Genomic DNA, 16,160 nt, shown 5'->3' with positions numbered 1-16,160 from the left:
CATTCGCCCGCTGCCGCGACTCAATACCAAACCGCTCTCCGAGACGGGTTGTAGCCCCGACTGGTGAATGCTCCCGAGCTTTCGGAAACAAAAACCTTTCAGGCCGAAGAATTTCAAGTTTCGGGTGACTGTCGTATATCTGACAGCCTGTCCCCCTCCCTGGACTGGGAGTTCCTTGAGGGAGGAGAATGTGTCTACTAATTAATTCCTGCACCGCTCTGCACACAGAAAGCAATCAATAAATACGACTGACTACTCTCCCGACCGCTTAACGCAGACAGCGCACAATTAATGTGTATATATCTATAATTCTATTTATCTATTTTGATGCTATGGATGCCTGTCTACTTGTTTTGTCGTCTGTCTCCCCCTTCTAGACCGTGAGCCCGTTGTTGGGCAGGGGTTGTCTCTGGAACCGAATTCTACTTTCCAAGCGCTTAGTACAGTGCTCTGCACACAGTAAGCGCTCAATAAATATTACTGAATGAATGAATACCACCAACTGATTGATCCTGGCAAACCTACCGGGAAACCTAAGGAATGGGCAAATCTGCAGGGAGGGAAGACGGCAGAACGGGCAGAGACGTGACTTGACGATTTAAGAGTCAAGCAGGGTGGCCTAGTGGATAGAGCCCGGCCCCGGGAGTCGGAAGGAACCGGGTTCCAATCCAGGCTCCACCAGTTGTCTGCTGTGTGACCCTGGGCAAGTCGCTTCACTTCTCTAGCCTCCCTCAACTGTAAAATGGAGATTAAGACTAAGCCCCAAGTGATGGTGATGGTATTTGTCAAACGCTTATTACGGGCCGAGCACCGTTCTGAGAGCTGGGGTAGATACGAGGTAATCAGGTCGTCCCACCTGAGCTCACAGTCTTACTCCCCATTTTACAGATGAGGTCACCGAGGCCCAGAGAAGTTAAGTAGCTTGCCCGAGGTCACACAGCAGACATGGGGCAGAGCCGGGATTAGAACCCACGTCCTCTGACTCCCAAGGCTGTGCTCTTTCCGCTAAGAGTCTAACCAGATGGTCCTGTATCGACCCCAGGGCTTACAGCGCCTGGCACCTAGTAAGCACTTAACAAATGCCATAAAAAAGAAAGTTATGGGTGCTCAGAGGTACCTACTGGAAAGAGGTCATTCATAGGCACTAATTCAGATTAGGGTAGCAGACCAGAAAGTTGGAGGGTGGGAGGGGCAGAAATAAAAAGAGACAGAGAAAGAGACAGAGAGAGACACCAAGAGGGAGACAGAGACCGAGAGACAGAGAGAAAGAACACATATACACACACACACACACACACACACCTACCTATGAGGGCAAAGTGATTGTTTCTTCATCACCATTTCAGAAATCCAATTTCCCTGAACTAAGCCTTCAAAACCTTATCGTTTTAACAGAAAGACAAACTCGGAAAGATGAGCACGCCTTCTCTGAGCAGCCTCTGGTTCTCACGTTTCATAAAACTGGAGATGACTTAATACCGACAGAGAACCAACACCCTCTCGGTGTTTACCAAACTCGAATAAAAACCTTGAATAAAAATATTTATGGCAACAGAAGGATCCTTTAAGATTAACTATATAGAAATGCCTTTTAAAAAAAAAAAAACTAACAGAAATACAATGCGCTGAGAGGCAACCATTTCCCATTTAGGGGAAGAGTAAATTTATAAAGGCAGTTGACGGGTTCCCTTTATGACCCTAAAGGGTTCTCTTGTTCTACCCTCTGAAATCCTTTGGGACGGGCGTCTCTGTCGAGGCACAACCGAGAAAACAATCGAATTTCTTGATCTGGCTCGGTTTTGCCCCAAAATAAACCATCCGATCCCGTTCTGCAAGGGCAGAGACAACACGCAGATGGCAGATAGACCGCAACACAGGATTCGGGATGCCTTCCTGAATGTTAGATCCCTGGGAAACAGAGGGGCACCTTGAGGATTCAAGGATCAAAACTTCATCCCTCCGGCCTTTCATCGGGCAAACGCCAAGGAAGGCCGGGACCGCAAAAATAAATCTTTTTTTTTAAGCGCGGCATCTGCGAAGCACGATAAATATCGATGCTATTTATTGAGCACTTACTGGGGGCAGAGCACTATACTGAGCACCTGTTGATCACTTGGGGTATAGAAAAGCAAAGTTAATAATAATCACCGTGGCCTCTCAAGCACTTACTACGTGCCAGGCCCCGTACCAAGTGCCGAGATAATCGGTTCCCCCACGCGACTTGCATGTAGAAAAGACAACGGGTAGTGAAACCACTATTATGAAGGTGAGGAAACTGAGGCCAGAGAAGCGAAGCCACCCAGCCGAGGAGTGGCGGAGCCGGTACTGGAACGCAGGTCCTCTGACTCCCGGGCCGGGCTCTTTCCCCCGGGGCCGCGCTGCTTCGCTGGGTTAAAGTTGTAGAAGCCGCAGATCAGCGGTGACGGGCAGGGGAACCACATTAATCGTGCTGTGAGCGACTCTTCAGACATATCCTGCCTTATTCACAGGGAGAGGAAAGACTTGAGTTGACGGGTGTGAAGAAAGTATTTTCATTCCCTGCCAACAATATACTGGAAGTGCTATGGAGAAGACTATGCGAGAGCGAGGTTTAGGTGGAAGAGCCCGGGCTTGGGAGTCAGAGGACGTGGGTTCTAATCCCGCTCCGCCACTTGTCTGCTGTGTGAACCTGGGCAAGCCACTTGATTTGACTGTCTCGTTTCCCTCATCTGTAAAATGGGGACTAAGACTGTGAGCCCCACGTGGGACAACCTGATCGCCTTGTATCTACTCCAGCGCTTAGAACAGTGCATGGCACCCAGTAAGCACTTAATACCATAATTATTATTCATTCAATCACATTTACTGAGTGCTTACTCTGTGCAGAGCACTGTACTAAGAGCTTAGCACTATTACAAGTAGCCGGGGCCGGAGACGTCAGCAGCGGAGACTGGAACTGGGGATACTTCAGCCTAGGAGCGAGCCCCCGCCCCGAATCCCGGCGACCCCAACCGCTCCTGTGCTCACCCAAGGGCTTAGGCTGGCGCTCTGCCCCCGGGGAAGCGCTCAGTCGATACCACCGATCCATCGCCACCTCTCCATCCCCTCACCTGCCCTGAGCGGCCTCTGAGAGGACAGGGCCGGGCAGACGGGGAGGTGAGATGCGCCCCGGGACAACGGACTCGGGGGGAAGAGGGTGGCAGGGACCCCTCAGGGGCTAACTTTTCCAGACCCGCCCCGTCCTCACCTCCGGGGTCCCACTGCCGGGCAGCCCGAGCAGGCCCAGGAGCCTGCCGGCCTCTCTGCAAGGGATGCTGTGAATGCCGAGGGGCGATGAGCAAGTAGCTCATCCGCTGGACTCGGGACCCCTTCTTGCTCTGCTCCCATCCACAGCCCCTGCGATGCACAAACCACACCCTCCGCTGCCGGGCGCCCGGCCCAGGGAGGGCCGGAGTCTAATAATTAAAATTCAGGTATCTGTTAAACCTTACCACGTGCCAGGCAGTGTACTAAGCGCCGGGGTGGATGCAAATAAATCGGGTTGGACACAGACCCTGCCCAGCTGGAGTTAATCCCCACTTTCCAGATGAGATAACAGGTGGAGAGAAATGAAGTGACTTGACCGAGGTCAAGGAGCAGACGGGCGGCAGAGCCGGGACTAGAACATATTCATTCATTCAATCGCATTTATTTATTGAGCGCTTACTGTGTGCAGAACACTGGACTAAGCGCTTATGACCTTCTGGGAGGCAGAGGAGGCCTTTATTTTCAAACAGCAGAGTGGCACTGTGCAAACAGAACAGTGCTCGGCACATAGTAAGCGCTTAACAAATACCAACATTATTATTATTATTATTAACAAATACCATTATCATTATTATTATTATTATTATTCCGATCTGCTTGTATGTATCCCAGCGCTTAGGACAGTGCCTGGCACATAGTAAGCGCTTAAGAAATACAAAAACAAACAACAAAAAAAGCACCGATCTATACTTCCCTCCTCAAAGTCCTGCCACATCTGCAAACCAGGAAGTTCGACCAGTCTCCAATTCTCTTGTGCCCACAAAGCTCGGTCCTGGGTCAGAACACACGCCAGCTGTCTAAAATCCCTTTGCTCTTTTCTAAGCAACTTCTCACCAAAATATTCCACAATCCGAGGCTTCCGTCCAATCCAAAAACGACGGGCAGAGCCCAGGAGTTTCCTTCATCGCCTGTGTCAACTGCAACCGGCTCCTCGTTACTAATTCGGACTGGCCCTCCTTTAATCCCCATCAGAGATTTACCAAAAACACCATTACGAGTCTGTCGAAGCCATCGGCTTCCTTCCCTCGGCGTCTCTGCCCTCCACGCCCCCAAAGGGGGTCGACGGATCCACCGACCGTATTTACTGGGCTCTTACAGTCTGCGGAGCACTGTGCTAAGCGGGTCGGTCGCCAAGTTCCCTGCCAGTGAGGAGTTTAGTCGGCCGCTAATACGTCAAGGGGCCAGAACTTAACCCTGTATTCCCCCTCCTGAAAACTCTCCCTTCGAAAGGTGGCTAAACTCAAGATTTTCAAATACGCCCGAGCACGCGAGTGCCCTGCCTCTGAAAATGCGACGAGGCACATTTGACGAAAACGTGATGTGTTCACGCTATCCAGGGTCCTATTCCGCTCAGCTCCCCGGCTCCCGAACAGATCTGCTCCGCACACGTCCCTTAATTCCACGCCCACGGGAGGGAACGCGTGCCCGCCAGTCCGGGCAGTGCGGAATCTGGAGTCGGGCCGCGCGCACCCGGCCTCCCGGGTTTTTCATTCGTCGGTTTCGGGTTCCGTTCGGAGGGACTCCCTGCCCGCTTCCCTAGCCGGGAAAATGCTCCCGAGCCCTTCCTCCGACGTGCAGAAAAATCGGTGGAATGCATTCTGACCGACTGCAACGGGGACCTCCTTCACATCTCCCGGGGGGAAATGCAACCCGTTCCCCCGCTCCCCACCTCGGAGGCGGGGTCGGAAGGGGGAAAGGGAGCAGGTGTTGGGGGTTCCCGCGTCTATTTCTAGAAGGGTCAGGAACCAAATGAAACCGGAGGAATTTAAGATTGGGCAGCTGTCGTCTTTTGACCCAGAGCTGTTACTGCCCTCCGGCTGTCCGGCCTCCCCAAGCTACCCCACCCCGCCATCCTTCTCCGCCCCCTTTCTCTCCACCAGATGACACCCCCAGAAGACAACCCCCCACTTCCCCACAGAGCTCTTTTCAGGCAGCCGATCCCGCCCGGAGAAATTTTAAACCTCGGGCCGACTTCTCCGATAATAACGACGACGACGACGATGGTATCTGTGTTGAGCTCTTACTACGTGTCAAGCACTGCTCTAAGCGCTGAGGTAGATACAAGGTAATCGGGTTGGATACAGTCCCTGTCCCACATGGGGCTCACGGTCTTAATCCCTCCTCGACAGATGAGGGAACTGAGGCCCAGAGACGTGAAGGCACCTGTCACTCGGCAGACAGGTGGCGGAGCCGGGATTAGAACCCAGGTCCTCCTGACTCCCAGGCCCGGGCGGAACCACCAGCCACCGGGGGAACAAGCGGGTCGCCGGGTTGCTACACGGCAACAGTCATACCAAAAATTAGGGTGGAGTCAGAAGCCGGTCTGAGCAACCACAGACTCCCTCACGTCCCTCGGGGCTGGCTTCGGAAGAATAAGCCAGGGTCGGCCGGGACGGCTACCGAAAGAAAGTCGCGAGAAAACCTTCGGGCACGTGCGCGAAGCCCGACGGCGGTAATGACCGCTGTGGTACGTCAGCACCTGCCGCGTGCCCAACACTGTACAGAGCACCGGGGTAGATACACCGTCCCCAGGTCCCGCCCAAGGCCCGCGGCCTAGAGGAGGGAGGGCGGGGACCTGGGTTCTAATCCCAGATCTGCCACTTGCCGGCTGGGTGGCCTCGGGCGAGTCGCTTCGCTTCTTGGGGCCTCAGTTCCCTCACCCGGAAAACTGGAATTTAAAACCCGTTTTCCCTCCTATTTAGACGCCGAGCTCCATGTGGGACTTGATTACCCTACATCTAACCCAGCACTCGGTAGCTTGACGCACGGTGGGCAGTTAAATACCGCAATTTTATAATCATCGTCATTATTACTGTGATCATTAACGAATCCCCATTTTACAGATGAGGAAACGGGAGGCCCAGGGTGTAAAGTGACTTAGCCCGGCCTGAAGTCTGTGAATTCGGGAGTGACCACCCTCAAGCAGCCCCTGCCCGGGGGGGTGCCATCCCACCCCTCCGCCGAGGGCCGAAGGGCCCGCGGAAGCCTGGCTCTCCTCGGCGGGCTCAGGTCGACCCCTGCCCTCGGCGGCCTCGTGCCCGCCCTCGCCCGACCGCCTTTTCCGAGCTCCCCGATTTCAGGCAGTTGGGCTACCGTCCCCCGCCCCACCCCTCTACTCCCACGGTGAAATGTGACCACCTTGTGCTCTCGGCGGAGAGACCCTTTTTATCATTTGACCGCACCGCCTTTATGAGACTGGATTAAAACGAAAAGGAGAGCAACCGATCCAGTCCTAATATCTGCGGAACGCCCACCGGGAGCGGAGCGCTACAGCACCCGGGGAGGGTAAAGAGGAATGCGTTTCTCTTCCCCGGCCCGGGAACAGAGGACCCGATAAAAGATTCGTATTCAATCTGTTGAAACGGCCAACCGCCGTCACAGGGAGGTTCGTCTCGCTGAACGCCGTTTACGAAGCATCAGAGATGGGGGAGACGAAGGACTGAGGATTCGGAAGAGAAAAGACAAGAGCGCTGAATTCTGGTGGGTGTGAACAGTATCTCTGCATTAGTAGCAATCCATCGATGGTATTTATTGAGCGACTACTGTGTGCGGGACACTGTACTGAGCGCTTGGGGAGGCAGAAACACACCAGTCGGTTGATTCGATCCCCGTCTGCAAGGAGCTTACAGTCTACAGGGGGAGAGGCGGACGTGACAATCAATTCCGTGGAAGGAAACGGTAGAGGGTAAGATTCCCTTTCTTCCGGAAAGCTCGACACGAACGTCTCACGCGCCTCCACGACATCCACCTGAAGGCTCCTCAGGCTGCCGTGATCAATCGGTGGCATTTATTGAGGGCTTACCGTGGGCAGACCACTGTACTGAGCACTTGGAAGAGGACAATACGACAGAGCCGGTCATCGATCAGAGGCAAATACTGAGCGCAGAGCACTGTATTAAGCGCTTGGGTGAGGACGATACGACAGAGCAGTAGACACACTCCCCGCCCACAAGCCCACAGTCGCTAGCCTCGTCCTGTACTTGGGCCTCGCCCGGCCACAGAACGGCTATCAAACTGTCACCCGCTGCAGTGCTCTGCACAGACTAAGTGCCCGACACAGAACCGTCGAGCGATCGATCGGTTGCCTCTTGGGCGACTGCTCCACGGCCCTGTCCTCCCCGGTCAGTCCAGCCGAGGCTGCATCTGCCAAGGTAGCGGAGCGGGGGCTGGGCAACACCAAAGCAGAAGGGAAGCATCGTGGCCTAGCGGTCAGAGCGTGGGCCCGGGAGTCGGAGGCCCTGGGTTCTAATCCCGGCTCCGCCGCCTGTCTGCCGTTTGACCTCGGGCACCTGATTTCACTTCCCTGTACCTCAGTTACCTCATCTGCAAAGTGGGGGTGGAGACCGGAAGCCCCGTGTGGGACACGGGCTGCGTCCGACCTGCTTGGCTCGCATCCCACCTGACGAACTGGTTTCTACCCCGGCGCTGAGAACGGCGCTTGGCACGTAGTAAGCGCTTAATAAGTGCCATTACTTATTATCTACCCCGGTGCCTGGCACCTAATGAGCCCTGAAATGCCATATTACAAGGGGTGGGGCGGGGGGAGGCAAAAACAGTGAGTCACAACCCGCTAAGATCTCCAAACGGACATCTCGATGGGATGTCCCCACCCAGGGGAACGCAAAATTGTCTTGAAAGGCAAACTAGAGGGACACCTGCCCGTCGCCTTTCAAAACAGCTGCCCTCACTCGCAACTCCGGGGGGAAGGGGGAGTGGGAGATTCTCCCCTCCTCCTCTCGACCGCGGCCACGTCGGGGTTTGGTCGGGAGCAGGGCCGAGACAAGCGGGCCGGGGGGAAATCACGAGCCGTCGGACCGATGCTGGTGAAAAGGAACCCCCACCCCCGCCCGCCTCCGGCTCTCCATCTTGCGATAGCGGGGGCCCAACCAGAAAGGCGGCGAGAACACCCTCCAAGCTCGACGCGGCCGCTAGGAGATGCCGGGATGGCGTTGGGGAAAGGCCCGGCCACTAAAACGGCAGGGTGACCCCGCTCTCTCGGAGAGCCGGCGCTCTCCAGTGCCCCGTGACCACCGAGCCCACGCGAAGAGTCGGTCGGGGGGACACTGGATCAGACCCGCGGATTCCTCTGGGGACGGCGAAGCCGCGGGAGCCGTCGAGCTCCGCCGCGCAAGCCGGCGCGGCCTCCGGCGGAGAGAGCCCGGGGCCTGGGGGTCGGAGGACCTGGGTTCTCGTCCCGGCTCCGCCCCCTGACATCCGATCGTACTCACTGAGCGCTTACTGAGCACCGTACTGAGTCGGCCGCGTGGCTCTGGGCAAGGCCCTTCACTTCTCTGGGCCTCGGTGCCCTCACCCGTCAAAAGGGGATGAAGGCTGTGAGCCCCCACGTGGGGCGGGGACTCTGTCCAACCTCATTATCTTGGACCCGCCCCGGGGCTCAGTACGGCGCCTGGCACCTAGTAGGCGCAGAACAGATACCATTTATTAAAAAGAAGACAGTCGAGAATCGGGCGGCTGGTACGGGAGACCCTCTCCCGGCGTTCGGTGTCTTCCCTCTTTGGGCTCCCGGAGGGAAGCCCGCCGCGAGACCGCCACCCCGACATAAGAGCACCCCGGGATCACGTCGGAGGCCGGACCGAGGGGGGCCCCCCGCTCCCGGCCCGAGACCCGAGCCTCGGGCCCGCACGGGACAGCTCCCCGCCCCGTCCCGTTCCGGACGACAGTCCCCGGCCCCCCCCGGCCCTCCCCCCGCCCCCCCCGGCCCCGCGGGCCCCGTCCGGCCTCCCCCGCCGCCCCCCTGCCCCGCCCCCGGCCCTCCGGCTCACCTCTGAGGGGGGATGTTGGGCGCCGACACGGTCGGCAGGGCGGCTCGGGGCTCGGCGGCGGCGGAGGCGGCGGCGGCGGCCCTCTTGGCCTTCTTGGCCCTCTTGCGGACCCTGGAGGCGGAGCGGGCCGCCTGGCCGGCCCCGGCGGCCCCGTCCCGGCGGCAGAGGCCGTTCTTGCCCTGGGCCTCGCCGTAGATGTTGAGGGGCCGGCGGGGGCAGCCGGGCGGGGTGTGGGCGTCGCAGTAGGCCGTCTTCTTGACGGAGAAGGTGGCCCCGCCGCCGCCCGTCAGCTCCTTGACGGGCTCCATCTTCATGTAGAGGCCGGCCTTCTGGGCGCAGGTGACGTGGAAGGCCGTGTAGCAGTTGGCCCGGTGGCACTGGATGCAGGCCCCGACGCCCTTCTGCTTGCAGAGGTAGCAGGTGAGCTTCCAGCGGGCCGGCGGGATGTTCCGCACGCCGTCGATGGGCTCGATGAAGACCGTGTTGGCGAAGCCCACCTCGGGGATCCACAGGGCGCAGACCACGTGGCCCCAGCGGTCGTCGTCCGTCTTCTTGAAGGCCCCGCCCCGGTTGGGGCAGAGGACGCAGTCGGCGGGCCGGGCCCGGGCCTGCAGGCAGTGGCGGCAGAGCCACTGGCCCTCGGGGATGTAGGGGACCCCGTAGCACTCCTGGTGGACCGCCAGGTTGCACAGGTCGCAGAAGAGGATGACGTTGCTGTTCTGGCACTCGCCGTCCATGCAGATGCAGCAGACGGCGTCCTCGTCGATCAGGGGCGGCGGGTCGCCCTGCTTGCGGTCCTCGCAGTACGACTCCTTCTCGAAGCGGTCCATGAGGAACTCGAACATGTTCTGGGAGACCACCGAGGCCCCGGCGCTCTTGCGCTTGGCGTTGACCAGCTCCAGCCAGGCGTAGTCCTCCTCGTCCATGTCGTACTCCACCTCGCGGTCCAGCTCCTCCGCCGACTTCTCCACGAAGCGGTAGTAGAGCGGGGGCCGCCGCGGGGCCGACGGGGGGCTGTACTCCACCAGGCGCACCTTGGGCTCCGGGAGGGGGCCCGCCGGACCCCCCGGCCCGGGGGCGGGGGGCGGGGCCTCGCTCTTGCGCTTGGCCTTGCTGTGCTTGTGCCGCTTGGCCCGCGGGCACACCGGCGGCCGCTCGCTGTTCTCCTTGTTGCTGTTGCACTCGCTCAGCTCCTGGGCCGTCAGGTCATCTTCCAGGATGACCTCCAGCGGGTCGAAGATGCTGATCCGGTGCAGCCGCCCTTCGATCTCGATCTCCACCATCCTCTGGGCCTGGGCGTAGGTCAACGTCTCGCGGGTCGGGGACGGGTTAATTCCGCACGGGGAAGGGGAGGGCCTCGCTGCCGTGACTCGAGGGCATCGTCCTTTTCTCCTCATTTGGTAATGATGACCTGAAATCGCAAACCACGGGGGGGGGGGGGGGGGGCCGTTAGGCTCGGCCTCCGAGGAGGAGGAGGAGGAGGCACTCGCGTGGGCGCGCGACGCCGGGGGCTTGGGAGAGGGCGGCGTGACCGCGTCCGAGGGCACGCCCCCTCCCCCCTCCCGGGCCGGAGGGGCAGATGGACCTCGAGCCGGCTCTTCCGGCAACCTGACGGAAACGGCGGGGAGGGGGCCCGTCTCGGGGCGTGGCTACGGCCCGCTGGTCTCCATGCCGAGGTCCTCGGGTGGAAGAGGAGGCTTTAGGCCTCCGCTTTAGGCCAGATGTACATCACCTCGATTCTATTTATTTGCTATGGTTTTAATGAGATGTTCATCCCCTTGATTCTATTTATTGCTATTGTTTTTGTCTGTCTCCCCCGACTAGACCGCAAGCCCGTCCAAGGGCAGGGACCGTCTCTATCTGTTACCGATTTGTACATTCCAAGCGCTTAGTACAGTGCTCTGCACACAATAAGTGCTCAATAAATACTACTGAATGAATGAATTTAGGCAAACTGGGAAATGGGTATCTTTCTTCCTCGCACCTCCTCCCGTTCGATTTTTACTTCCGGGATTTCAAGAACCGTCGCCGCGGGGCTGGCCGGAGCCCTCGGGTCAGGTGAGAAAAACTCAAGCAAGTGGGCAGCGTGAAGCAAACAGCGGGCCGGGTCATCCTGTCGTCCTCGAGCCCGATTCCCCCAGAGAGGACTCTGCCCTGTTCCTATACAATTATACTTTGGAAAGGGCAATAACTGTCGGACGTGTACGGGGGGGGGGTAGGGGGGAAGGACACAAACAGCGGGCCGCATTATTTTATCGTCCTCGAACCCAATTGTCCCAGAGGACTCTGCCCCGGTCCTATACAAATTATACTCTGGGAAGGGCAATAACTCTGTCAAACGTATGGGTGTGTGTGGCGCGAGTGTGTGTGTGTGTCTGTGTGTCCGCGCGCGTTTTGTGCACGTGCCAGACTGTGTCCCGCCCATGCCCGACGGAGGCCGTCAGGCAGACAACGGCCCCTTAGTGGTGTCGGAGTTCACGCTCCTCCCCAAGTGTCAAGCTCGCTACCAGGAAGTAACCCTTGGGTAATGGGAGGGTGGGGTGTGTGGTTGTTACTCTTTAGGGAAATAAATAAGAACGGTGCTCGTTAAGTGCTTGATACACGCCGAACTCTCTTCCCCTCTTCAAAGCCCTACTGAGAGCTCACCTCCTCCGGGAGGCCTTCCCAGACTGAGCCCCCCCTTTCCCTCTGCTCCCCCTCCCACCCTCTGCTCTTCCCCCTTCCCCTCAGCACTGTGCTCATTTGTGTATAGTATTTATCACTATTTATTTTGTTAATGAGGTGTATATCTCCTTCATTCTATTTATCTCGATGATGTTGCCTTGTTTTGTTTTGTTCTGTTTTGCTCTGCCGTCCGTCTCCCCCGGTTAGACTGTGAGCGCGTCATTGGGCAGGGACGGTCTCTATCTGTTGCCCAATTGTCCATTCCAAGCGCTTAGTTCAGTGCTCTGCACAGAGGAAGCGCTCGATAAATACTATTGAATGAATAAACGCCAACACCGGACTGGGCGCGAGGGGAGACGTGAGATCATCAGGTAGGACGGCCCCCACCCCTGGTGGGGCTCACGGTCCAAGTCGGAGGATTTAATCCTCATTTTACAGATGAGGTAAATGAGACAGAGAGGAAGTAAAGTGACTTGCCCAAGGCCACTCGGCAGGCAAGTGGCAGAGCCGGGATTGGAACCCAGATCCTGTCTTCCGGGCCTGGGCTCTTTCCCCTAGGCCACGCCGCTTCCTTCCATTCAGTGCTTTTACTACACCTTACGGTAATAATAACGATGATATCTGTTAATAAGCCCTTACTACGTGCCAACCGCTGTTCTGATTTACCCTCCGCAACATCCCTGCGTGGCAGGGGCGGGGCAACGCAAACGAGATCACCCCGGTTCTCCCGGGCACCTCGGGGCATCCCGGCGAAACCGGGGGGTGGGTAGCGTGTCCGCGACGGACTCCGATCTTCCAGCCGGAGCAGGGATTGAGCCACTTGCTCGGAGGCCAGGGCGGACGGGACCCGCGAGTCCTGGGTTCCCGGCTCCGGCGGCGCGCCACCGGCAATGCGCCGGCTGTCGCGGGGAGAAGAATCCGCCAACGGCGGACCGACGCCCTCTCCCTCAGACGGAGGGCCGTCCGGCTGCCCGCCGGCTCTCCTCGCCGATTTCCACCTCCGACCGGGGCGCCTACGCTGCGCTCCTCCCACACCGACCTGTATCTCCTCCTCGCCTGTTTCGCCGCTGACCTCTCGCCCGCGTCCTGGAACTCCCTCCCCCGTCCTGACAGACCACCACTCTGCCCATCCTCAAAGCCCTCCCAAAAATCGCATCTCCCCCAAGAGCATTTACCCGACTAAGACTTCTTTTCCCTTACTCTCTCTGCCTTCTGCGTTGTCTCTGCCCTAGGATCTGTCTCTTTTAAGTCCTTGATATTCACCCCACCCTCAGCCCCAGAGCACGTCTGTCCACAGCCACAATTTAACACCCGTCTCCCCTTCTAGACGGTAAGCTCCTGGCGGGCGGGGAATGTGTCCACCAACCCCTTTGTCTTGTCCTCTCCCCAACGCTTAGTACAGTGCTCGGCCTCCTTGCTGACCTCCCCTTCTTTCATTCATTCATTCAACAGTATTTCTTGAGCGCTCACTCTGTGCAGAGCACCGGACTAAGCGCTTGGAATGGACAATTCGGCAACAGATAGAGACAATCCCTGCCCAGGGACGGGCTCACAGTCTTCTCCTGTCTCTCTCCACTCCAGGCCATACTTGGCTCTGTTGCCCGGGTCACTTTTCTATGGGACACGTTTGCCCGCTCCTCAAGGAACTCCAGTGGTTGCCCACCCACTTGCGCCTCAAACAAAAACTCCTCACCGTTGGCTTTAAAGCCCTCCGTCCCCTTGCCCCCTCCTACCTCTCCTCCGCGCTCTCCCACTCCAACCCGGCCCGCACACGCCGTTCCTCCAATGCCAATCTACTCACCCTCCCTCAGTCTCGTCTATCTCGCCGCCGACCTCTCGCCCACGTCCTGCATCTGGCTTGGAACGCCCTCCCTCCTCATATCCGACCGCCGATGACTCTCCCCTCAATCAAAGCCATATTCAAGCCCCACCTCCTCCAAGAGGCCTTCCCTGACTAAGCCCCCTTTCCTCTTCTCTCACTCCCTTCTGCGTCAGCCTGACCTTGCTCCCTTTATTCACACCCCCTCCCAACCCCACAGCACTTACGTCCGTATCTGTCATTTATTTATATTAATGTCCACCTCCCCCTCTAGACTGTAAGCTTGTTGTGGGCAGGGAATGTGCTGGTCTATTGTACTGTACGCTCCCCAATGCTTAGTGGAGTGCTCTGCACACAGTAGGCACTCAAAATATACGACTGAATTGAATGAGGTCTGCTCTGCCCCAGTAAGTGCTCAAAAAGTAGCATCGATTGTCGGGGGGGGGGGGGGGGTTCTTTCTGGCGGGATCAGTAGAGAAGCAGCGTGGCCTAGTGGATAGAGCCCGGGGCCTGGGAGTCGGAAGGACCTGGATTCTCATCCCAGCTCCACCGCTTGTCTGCTGTGTGACCCGGGGCAAGTCACTTCCCTTTTCTGGGCCGAAATTACCTCATCTGTAATACGGCGATTGAGCCTGGGCCCCCCATGTGGGACAGGGACCGGGTCCAACCTGATCAACTTGTATCTACCCTGCGCTTTGAACAGCGCTTGGTACACGGTTGGGCTTAACTACCATCATCATCATCATCATCAGTAGCAAAGTGGAAGTCAGGGTCTGGCTCCGCTCCCTAGATTTGATGCCCTCCCCCCTCCAATCAATCCACCAGTGGTGCTTACTGTATGAGCACTGTGCTAAGCGCTTGGGAGAGTTCAATACAATCACGTTGGCCGACGCGTTCCCCGCTCACAACGGGCTTAGGGTTTCGGGGTTGGGGGTGGGGGGAGGATGGACTCTGCAGCTCAAGAGGGCCCCCGAAAGGGAGAGTGGGCGACAGAAGCGCGCAAATCAAATTCGCCCTGAGAAATCTCTCAGGAACCAAGCAAAACGGAGAGGGATTGAGGTCAGCGGGTTGGAGGGGGACCAAAGCTGGAAAACTGGCCCAAAAGCCAAGACAAAGCTCTCACCTCCTCCTCCCCCCCTCCCACCCCCGCCCCCCCCGGCTCACATTTCACAACCCTCCACGTGTACCCCCGGGGGCTCAGATGGATTTCCAACCGCACGGCCACCCATCAAATAGTACCTCTCTACAGGACGCCGACTCTAGACTTCCTCTAGAAGCGGCGTGGCTCAGTGGAAAGAGCCCGGGCTGGGGAGTCGGAGGCCGTGGGTTCTAATCCTGGCTCCGCCACTTGTCTGCTGTGTGACTTTGGCCAAGTCACTTTGCTTCTCCGGGCCTCAGTTACCCCATCTGCAAGATGGGGGTGAAGACCGTGAGCCCCGCGGGGGACAGCCTGATAACCCCGTACCCATCCCAGAGCTTAGAACGGTGCTCGGCACAAAGTAAGCGCTTAACAAATACCATCATTATTATTGAGACGCTAAGCTCGTTGTGGGCAGGGAATGTGTCTGATTATCGTTACAGTGTCCTCTTCCAAGCGCTTAATACAGTGCTCTGCACACTCTAAGCGCTCAAATACAACTGACTGAATGATGTGGCTGAGGGGGGTCTCCTTTGCTCTTCCCCTCCCCATTCCCGTTCCTTCCTCCTCTCAACAGGGCCCGGGGTGCGGGGACCTGTTTCCTCGAGTCACCCCGAGGTTGGGGGCGGAGGGTGGTGTAGACGAGAGGAAACCGCGCCTCTGGGACCGCTCTGACACAGGTCCCAAAGTTTGGCCGCCGGGACCTATGGCGGGTTTTGAGACCCCCCTGCCTGACAGTGACCTCTTCCTTTTAGCTCCGGGAGGGAGGAGGAGGAGGAAGACGACAACAGGGAGGAGGAAGAGGAGGAGGAGGGCAGGGAGGAGTAAATAGTCGGGTTGGCGATGAATAGGGAAGCTTTCCTCCGGGTTTTAGCAGCCCAGCTTCTGGATCCCTGTCATTAAGACAGGTAATTGAGAGCCGGCCCCGGGTGATTTTTATGACTGAGTAATGCGCATCTAAGAGAAATAATATATATTTTAGGGACTCGATGCTCATACTATCACCAGCTGGACGGGTTTCACTGCTAACGAAACACCCCTGAGTTATGATTAGCCCCCGAGTGCCCTTTTAAAAAAAAAAAAAAAAAACCAAAAAAACAGAAAGAAAAAATTTTGACTGTTTCAGAAAATAGACTATGGGCTGCCGGAAGAGTTAGCACACACAGGAAATGATTTTTTTTGCTGCAACACTCAGTTTGCTTATATGGATAACGTGCGTTCAAACCTGCCGCTCCCTGGCCGGGCGCTGCGAAGTCGTGGCTTCGTACCCTAACACGTTAAATGTGTTCTCTTGAGCAACTCGAACTTTCAAAGCATGGATCCAAATTTCTAGGCATTTGGTAACTCTCCTCTCTGACAGCTTTTTAGGCCCCTGGGACCCAGAAGGACGGCACTGCACTTAAGGAACGATAATTCCTCCTAAGAATCTTTATTTCCCAGTACCGTTATCCATTACTGGCTGGGGTGGGGG

The 16,160-nt window shown here is 57.4% G+C and overlaps 1 protein-coding gene across 3 annotated transcripts in view; it reads right to left on the bottom strand.

Moving 5' to 3' along the window:
* Window positions 1-16,160, bottom strand: part of BRD1 (bromodomain containing 1) — a 76,142-nt gene that overhangs the window by 54,153 nt on the left and 5,829 nt on the right. For all 3 annotated transcript variants that reach the window (XM_029078743.1, XM_029078745.1, XM_029078744.2), the window contains exon 2: window positions 9,069-10,479. In XM_029078743.1, the coding sequence (XP_028934576.1) occupies window positions 9,069-10,465 (1,397 nt within the window). In that variant the 5' untranslated portion in view covers window positions 10,466-10,479. The remainder of the gene's footprint in view (window positions 1-9,068; window positions 10,480-16,160) is intronic.

Source organism: Ornithorhynchus anatinus, chromosome 14 (assembly GCF_004115215.2).
Source record: "Ornithorhynchus anatinus isolate Pmale09 chromosome 14, mOrnAna1.pri.v4, whole genome shotgun sequence".
Taxonomy (NCBI): Eukaryota; Metazoa; Chordata; class Mammalia; order Monotremata; family Ornithorhynchidae; genus Ornithorhynchus; species Ornithorhynchus anatinus.
The sequence above is the reverse complement of the archived record's forward strand: the minus strand, read 5'-3'. Positions and strand labels throughout refer to the sequence as shown.